Source organism: Micropterus dolomieu, linkage group LG05 (assembly GCF_021292245.1).
Source record: "Micropterus dolomieu isolate WLL.071019.BEF.003 ecotype Adirondacks linkage group LG05, ASM2129224v1, whole genome shotgun sequence".
Classification (NCBI taxonomy): domain Eukaryota; kingdom Metazoa; phylum Chordata; class Actinopteri; order Centrarchiformes; family Centrarchidae; genus Micropterus; species Micropterus dolomieu.
Window position 1 is genome coordinate 5,705,504 of NC_060154.1, and position 8,909 is coordinate 5,714,412.

Sequence of the window (8,909 nt, forward strand, 5' to 3'; positions counted from 1 at the left end):
TTCATCCCCCCCCCCCCCCCCAACACACCCTACATGCATTTTTCGCAATACACATTAATAATGGCTCCTTTCTTTTTTTTTATCAATCAGTAAAAAGGACAGCCCTGGAACTTTGACTCTGACTCAGCCAGGTCCTCCAGTGACAGCTGACATGACTCAGTAGATGTCTCACACTCGCTCTGATTCATCTTAGACTAGAAAGCCAGCTAACACTGGTCAGGGCAGAAAAAAACAACTAGCCATACAGCAAAAGAAGCAGTACTAGTGTATATTTGAACACACTTATTGAAAACTGATCTCTGGGAAGTGCAGTGATAACCAGCAAATCAATTAGAGCTTAGCATAAAAAATTGAACAAATCTACGTAATAGCCCTGTAAGAACCCTGGTGACCTGCCTCTGTCTGGATGGTTGTCTCTATAACCTTAGAATGAATATCTCCCCAAATTTCAAGTATCTTTAGTGACAGCAAGTAAAAAAAATGACTATGAAATGTTAATTTTGGAAATGACACTATATATCTCCATTGAATAATGTGATGTACTCACGGAATCATATTGTTAATTTTTATATTTATTGATCTATCATCTGTACTTGAAGTTCATGTCATCCTTTCCTCAGCTCCTTCAAGGGGCAAATAAAAAAATCACATAAAAAACGCATAGAATAGAATATGATTTGCAGTCATCTGTTGCAGCTCAGATATTTCACACATTGTTCTGTGCATGTGTGTGTGTGTGTGTGTGTGTGTGTGTGTGTGTGAAGCTGTAGGCCATAACAGCTCTGACTACGTTCATGTACTGGTGGAGGCTGTGCGCTTGGCTCAAACAGACACTCTACATTACCTGGGCGACCCACACCATGTGACCATCCCTCTGGAAACCTTACTGGACAAGAGCTACAGCCACCAGCGAGCGCAGCGCATCAGCATGGACAGGTGTGTGCTTCTGTGTGTTTGTTAGTACCAGGGTATACCAGCCGTGCTCTGTTGACTTAAGATAAGATTGTAGACTTTTACTCCCCCCCCCCCCCCCCCCCGACCTTAACATGCATCCATTCATGCCACGGTCCCTCCTCCTCTCTCTCTGTGTGTGTGTGTGTGTGTGTGTGTGTGTGTGTGTGTTTTGGCAACAGTGTGTATTTACTGGTCAGTACTGTAGACTTTGAACTAGTCTTCATAAGTTATTAAAGTATAAAATAACATAATGATCTAAAACACACACACAAACATATTCTGTGGTACTAAATCCTGCTGTTACATCATTGTGTTACTGAATTAGGCAGCACATACAAATCCATACACCAATCCTACACCTTCATTTCATTCAGTACCACCTAACTCAACTTTAATGATTCAACCAACCGTAAATTGAATTAAATTAAATTCATGTTTACATGTATTGCAGTAACCTGTGTCTATATGCAGCCTGTTACCAATCAGATTTCTCAGACAACACCTTGCTTCAGCCTGTTCCTTTTTCGGTTGTTAATGTTGTGAGTTATTTTGTGTGAATGTATTGGTGTAAGCATGTATAAGATTTCTGCAAATTGCATATTCACACAAATTGGCGATCTTTGTACATTATAATGTAAACTGAAATAAACCATTCATTCAAATTGTGCCCGAGAAAAGTGCTTTGTGAATGAAATGAAAACCCTGTATGTATATGATCTTGTCTATTATTTCTGCTTCAGACTGAACATAGGGATGCAAGAATGTTCGGCCTCCAAAATTAATCGGCCGACAATAACAAAAATAGCACTTTCTGTGTTTGGCCTTGTAAGTCAAAAGACTGAATAAATCTGACTGAACAATTATGTTGACATGTCACTAGTGTGCATTTTAAAGTGTCAGAGAAAGATGCAAAAATCACCAGACACTGTTCTTCTGAACTGTCTCCTAGCACATCCACCCCATTAGTGGTTTGACCTGCTTTGAGTGTTTCTGTCACTCATTTCTGAGAGGGCGATTAAGATAGCCGCACCTATATTTGGAGTGCACACGTATTCAAGCCTTTATGATAAATCCACTGAAACGGACCAGTGCAAGCTGACGGGCAGGCTCTTTGGCGTTGCGATCAAGTTCCATGTTTGGTACCCCGTAGACCTGGGTTCAAATCTGGGTCGTGCTCTTGCCTTTCCGTCACATATGGTGTCAGAAGTGGGATGGCTTGCCGTGAAATTGTCTGAGGCGTACCCAGTGTGTGTTGCGTACGAGGGACCCCCAGGGTTGGTGGACCCCTGTGGGACCCCAGACCGACAATAATGATTTATGTATGTTTTTAATTGTTGTTTGTGTGTGTACCTGTAGGGCAATGGAAAATGCGGAGCCTGGACTGATGGCAGGAAGTGACACAGTTTATTTCTGTGTGATTGACAGTCAGGGCAATGCCTGCTCATTTGTCAACAGCACCTATATGGGCTTTGGAAGTGGACTGGTCCCCAAGGATTGTGGATTCTCACTACAGGTCTGAGGGGTCAGAGAGAGGGAATGAGTGTCTATTTGTGTGCATACGAGATAGCGATGGCTATGTAAAACTGGAGAGTAGGTGGCAATTTCATTGGATTTGATGAATAAGAATTAAAGCCCCGTGTGACACTGAAATACAGTAGTTGTGTACTAGATGAGCAGTGTAAGTGTCTATGGACTATGTGATGATAAATTGAGTTCAGTCTTTGATGGGTGAAGCCAAGACAAAAACAGAACACAACCAGCCATGACGAAGAGGTTGAAATTTCATATTTTAAGATCATGTTTTGCTTGGTTACATTACCTTACAAGAGCAGGCATGTAAAGTGTGCTTGTGCTTTGTATAAGTCACATAAGTAAATATGTGTGAGGTGCTAACCTAGAAACATTTTTGAAAATCATGGACGAGTTCTATGAAGATGTATTGTTGTTGTGATATGATAATATGCACTGATCTTCATATCCATAAAACTTTTCGACTTATCAACTGTGAAGGAAACCAAAAAACAGTCTGTATAATTTAATGAAATCTCTTTTTCCCACTCACAGAACCGTGGTGCCAGCTTTTCTCTGCGTCGTAACCACATTAACTGTGTTGCTGGGGGGAAGCGGCCATATCACACCATAATATCTGCACTTCTAACTGACTCTCCAACCAAATCACAAAAAACAAAACTCCTCGCTGCACTGGGGGTGATGGGGGCTTTTATGCAACCACAAGGACATGTCCAGGTACGCTGGAATCAAGAATTGACTGGGGTGAAGTGCAGAACAATTATTATTTATTTTTTCTCTCTTTTGTTTTTGACCATTAACTTTTGATTTGTTGATTTGTAAATCATTTTCTATTGGTTATTTTATGGTCTAAATCAGGCATTGGAGAAATCGTAATTGGAAAAATGTGTTAATGAGTTAATAATAGGGCTGAACGATTAATTGATTTGCGATATTATCGCAATGTAATAAAACAAGATTTTCTAATCGCATTCATACAAATCGGGGTTCAGTATCTTGCCCAAGGACACTTCGACACGCAACCAGGGAGCCAGGGATCGAACCGCCGACCTTCCGATTAACAGCCAACCCGCTCTACCTCCTGAGCCACAGCCGCCCCAGAGTTACAGTCTGGTTACAGCCAGTGCCCCGCTTACCAGCTTCGCAGGCTGCGGGGGAACTCCGGTGTTGTCGGAGAATTACTAAGCTTGTCTATTAAACATGAGAGCCGTCACTTTTGAATTGAACCTCAAACTGAGTATTTTTTGTTTGCTTACTGGGATACAGAAAGATGGACTCCGAGCAGATTTGAACTGAGATAAGGACTCATTGATTGGTGGTTGAACTGTGGATTTTGTATTGAGCGCTTACTGTAAAACACACTGGTAAACTTAGTTTTTCTTGTGGTCTGTAGGTAGGCCCGACCTGATGATATTATATCATATTATTTAACTTGACTTGATTACTTGACTCAAATTATCTTTCTCATATTATTATAATTTGATATATCTTCCCCACCATTGCTCATAATAATAATTCTACCTAATTTCATCATAACACAGGCCTGACCCACAAGAAAGAGGAGTGTATGTTCTATCTCTCTAATATTGTGTTGGTCATACTCTACACTAATTTACTGCTTGTCCGTTTTGAATAATACAGAAGGTAAAGAGCTTAAAAATTAATCGCATATTAAATCGCAATCACAATATTGGTAAAAAAAATCGTTCAGTCCTAGTTAATAACCATTGTGCTGTTGTGTTTAGGTGTTGTTGAACATGTTGGAGTTTGGGATGAATCCTCAACAAGCTCTGGACGCACCAAGAGTCTATGTACAGTATGACCACAAAAGTATGCCCCAGCACACACACACACACACACACACATACATAGATTCTGTATACAGAAAGCATTGTGTTGTGTTAGTATCAACATGATTTATTTAACTTAAATTGGCTTCACCTTCACCTATGTGGCTTCGTGCTGTAGTAAATATGGTAGAGCGGTGGTCAGATGAACGCTCTGTTATGTTAGATGACATCGTAAACTGTAACTTCATTTGGATACGAGATGAGAATTCTGGAAGTTTTGTGAAAGAAGACCGTGTATTCGACAACCTTCTGTCCTTTGTTTATGTAAAGCACTATTTTTAACAAAGTCATATTTTGATTAAACATTCTGTGTCTAGCTGATCAGTGGTTGGTTAATTTGGAAGAGGGGTTCGACCAGGAGGTAGCAGAGGAGCTGAGAAGACGGGGCCACAATGTGAACTGGCCGATCACAGGTACCTTTTTTTACCAACACAATTACAGTTTACAGTGGCTGCATGGTATTTTCCACAGGACAAGTATGCCATGGTTCCAACTAACTAACTAACTAACAGGAGGAAATAATTGATAACGAAAAAGATGTTACATGTAGCCTGCTCAAGTTAATGTGTTGCATTAATGGTTATATTGAGGTGTTGTAGCGGCCATAAACCAATGAGACCATCACTGAAACAACTGGCAGTCTCAAATCGGTGGTATTGGACCGTAGTTGCCATAAACTACTTCCTTGCTTCCTGTTGCAAACAGGATGCTTTTATCAGTTCCTCTTCCCTAACCTGGCATCATTCTGGGTGAATTAGTTTGCTCTTTAGCTTATAATATTGTATGGCACTAGCTAGACATTCTGTTAGCACCATCCAACCAAAAGCCTTCCTCTCAGCATGATAATGGGACTTGGAATATTTTGGTCTACAGTATATAATAGATAGGACAGTTTAATGGGCTCAATGCTATTTGTGTTTTCATTCAAACACACAGGACACAAGAGGTCTCAGTTTGGACGGGGACAGATCATCACTGTGGGGGATTGGTGGAACCCATCTGTCAAACACGCTGATCATCCATCCAGGGTGTTGTGGGCAGGATCAGACCCCAGATCGGATGGATGTGCTCAAGGATACTAGACATACGTGACCTCTTCTTGTCTTCCCTGTAGATATTACAAATTACAAATCACAAAACTTTCTGAAGGTAAATGCCTACATATGAAATGTAGAGCAGAAGTACTATAAATATTTGGCTGTGACACAACTGTGTCAAAGAACACGCTGAACTTTTTCCTTTGGCTTTGTTAATTAGCTGATAGGTTTAACACAATTATAGCACAGCATCACACACCTTTTAAGTGTCTTCTTTCATCATGTTTTTATATCACATGTACAGATCATATAAAATCTCTCCTAACAGTTTGAGTTTAAACTGTACGGCGTATTTCATAGTTTTGGCACTACATGGCTTATGTCACTCCACGTCCTTCTGATTTCAAGCTACATTTATAAGCTAGTGCACTATTTAGTTTTTCATTTTTGTGTCAGAGCATTTGATGTATTGATTGCTGTTTGATGTAAATAGAATTTCAACAAATATAACAAAAAATGCTAAAAAAAAAATTACTCACCCCAGCTTTAAAGCAGCAGTCGGTAACAGTTGAACATGCAATTCAGAACTCTCTCTCTGCTGCTCGTATCACTCCGCTAAGCCACTCCCACGAAACCCACAAGAAGAAACAGGGTGCCTTTCGTGAACTCATCCAGCCGAAATAACTACATCACAATGCCAATTTGTTAAAAATATATATATCCTATTATGTGTGGTCTATATTAATACAGTATGAAGTAGTCCCACAGAGCTCTGGCAGCTACAATAACAACAGTGGGACCGGAAACACGGTAGCTCGCTGCTGAGAAGCGCGAGTAAAGATAAATCAATCTATTATTCCCAAAAAATACAAGTGAAATCTGACCTACTCCCACCGGTTAACGGCTCAGTTATCAGAGCAGAATCCAGTGTGACTGCGGGTGTTTATTTGTCCAAAAATCTGGCGCCACCACCAGGTCTCTCCTCCAGAGCTTCCTATAGCTCAGCAGCTGTTTGTCGGCGAGCAGCGGGTCTGTCCCTCTGCTCTTCCCGCTAGTGTTGCGTTGTTCAAAGAACATTTCATTCATTTGACCTAATCTTGTGTGACTCGGGAGGAACGAGTTGTCTGAAGGAGTGATTCATTCATTTTCACGCATGTGTGAATAGCCTTGGACTCTTATGTTCACTCGTCACACGGCAGCTGCATGGGCTCCGTCAGCACAGGAAACAGAATTGATTAGTTCACGACTCTCAACTGTGGCTGTCCAGGTTTGAGTCGTTCATTTGTCACGTGACTGCTCGGCTACTGTGGAGCAGGTATGAACTATTCGTTCACCACCAGTGTTCAGTCGGCAGCGCAGGAGAATGAGAGGCAAGTCAGTTGTCAGTTAACAGCCACTGGACTGACATTATATACCTCTTTTGTTAATTATGTGACATTTAATAAAGCACAACATTATTACGCAGTGAAGCTGTACTATAGTTTTAATACAGCGGTACTGTAACTTTAGTCCTGCTAGTGTTTACAGCTAACAGCTGATGAGAGTTGTTCTGGGTCCGCTCCACTTCAGTGCTCTGACAGGGTTCTACTGGGAGCCGAATTACCTCCGCGGTCGTCTCCTCTCCAAAACAAACAGACGGGGTCATTAAAACATTAACACACAGCCACATAGCAACGTTAACGTTAGCCCTGTGGTGTGTTTAGCCAGAGTAGTGGAAATTGCATATAGACAACATATTTCTGTGGTTTTTACATGGTTTGAATTTGTTTGTGGCCCAATGGGACTTTATAGAAAGATGATAGAGAAAGATCAAGAGGTGAATTTGTGCATTATACTTTAAAGCAAGCCAGGCAGAACTGCGCTGTTTTTTAACATTGCCCACTAATAACCACCCTAGTTCAAAAAAAAGATTAGTTCATTTTAATGAACGAGATTTTAAGATTCGAGTCAAAAAAGTCACTTTTACCATTACTACTGCCCGCTGTCCTTGTACTCAGCACAGCGAATCTCATGCTAGAGCTGAATAATTGTCAACACAAGCGATGGAGAGCTGCTGGCGATTTATCGCATAGTCGTGCTCTTTGCATCGGCAGCAGGAAATTGCGTCCCTTTGCATTGACTTTGAATGTAATCGCACCTCTCCCAGTGCTGGCATGGCGTGTACAAAACCAGTATAACGCTTCGTGGCCTAGGTTGGAGCTCCCCAGGCTTCAGAGGCAGCTGTGACAACGTCTAACTGCGGGATAAGAGGCTATTACACCACTGTCAACACATTACATTACATACCAAAGATGCCTTTCGTCAAGTCTGTCTTTTGGTTGAGATAATTATCTCTTTCAATCTCTTTAATTAGTTGCTGCTGATCTGAACAATATCATTAAACCCTGCTTCCTCAGTAAATGATAGTTGCATCTTTTCTCTGGTCTACATTTTACAAAACAAACTGAGTTTAGATTATAAAACAATGGGATGTGAATCAAGTCCATCAATGTTACTCTATATCTTCTTTGCTGTTGTTGGAAATTAACTGATTTAACACTCTGTAAATGATCTATGAAATATGCTGGATCTGTTGATAATTTTGTAATAAATGTTATTTATTTTCTAGTGATGCTTTGTTTTCAAGGGTCAAGGGCTCATAATCCTCTACAGATTCCTCTGGACCTGATGAAGAGCTGATTTGGGCTCAAAATATCTTCTTCATTACATAAAGAAAAGCACAATGTTTTAACAGGAGTAGTTAATACTGCTGGGATTACTTTGGCAATTATTATTCAGTTGATCAGTCATATAACCAGTTGGTCCAGAGCAAGATATCTCAAAAAAGGATCACCAAATGATAATTCCTAAAAAAAACAAAAAAAACAATGTATGTTGCACCACTGTAATGCAAGTAAAACTCATTTTGTACAAAACATCAACAACTTGTCACAGTCCATGAGCTATGGTCTGGCACCTCCAAACCAAAATGTCAGCTGTGCACAAAAGATATCCCACAGTATATTATGCAGATTACCAAGCATAAAGTGGCTGTTTTGCCTTGTTGATGTGCATGAGCTTTATCTTTTAGTGATATGTAGCTGTAGGGAAACGCCCTGCTGCCCCTCAATATCCCACACAGACAGGAAAAATACAGAGACAGACACAATAAATTATATCACAGTAAATGCAGTGGCTAGGATTGTGTGAAAAAGGATGTTGAAAATGTGGGTGAGTTGGTAAACAGCTTGTAAACCACTTGCACCCTGGAGCAGGAGAGCTCAAACAGGATTCTACTTCAACAATGTCCAAAGTCCAATATCATGTTTCTACATCAAGAGATTTGTGTTTATCTCCTTACAGCTCCAAACCCTACCTGGTACTGACCATTTACTCCTATAAAGAGCCATGTGTTCTGTCACCCAAACAAACTCTGTTTTACATAATCTGCCTTAATTAATGCTGATTGAAACAGCTTGTTGTAGCAGATCGTTAGTGGCCAGTTCCACTTTATAGCACAGTTTATCTGGATGTGATACCTTCTAGCTGGATTTTAAAG

The 8,909-nt window shown here is 40.6% G+C and overlaps 1 protein-coding gene across 3 annotated transcripts in view; it reads left to right on the forward strand.

Moving 5' to 3' along the window:
* Positions 1–6,981, forward strand: part of LOC123971647 (glutathione hydrolase-like YwrD proenzyme) — a 21,024-nt gene extending 14,043 nt beyond the window's left edge. For all 3 annotated transcript variants that reach the window (XM_046050611.1, XM_046050610.1, XM_046050609.1), the window contains 6 exons: positions 765–936; positions 2,311–2,467; positions 3,019–3,201; positions 4,230–4,314; positions 4,652–4,747; positions 5,271–6,981. In XM_046050611.1, coding sequence (XP_045906567.1) covers positions 765–936; positions 2,311–2,467; positions 3,019–3,201; positions 4,230–4,314; positions 4,652–4,747; positions 5,271–5,416 — 839 coding nt within the window. In that variant the 3' untranslated portion in view covers positions 5,417–6,981. The remainder of the gene's footprint in view (positions 1–764; positions 937–2,310; positions 2,468–3,018; positions 3,202–4,229; positions 4,315–4,651; positions 4,748–5,270) is intronic.
* The last annotated feature ends 1,928 nt before the right edge of the window (positions 6,982–8,909 follow it).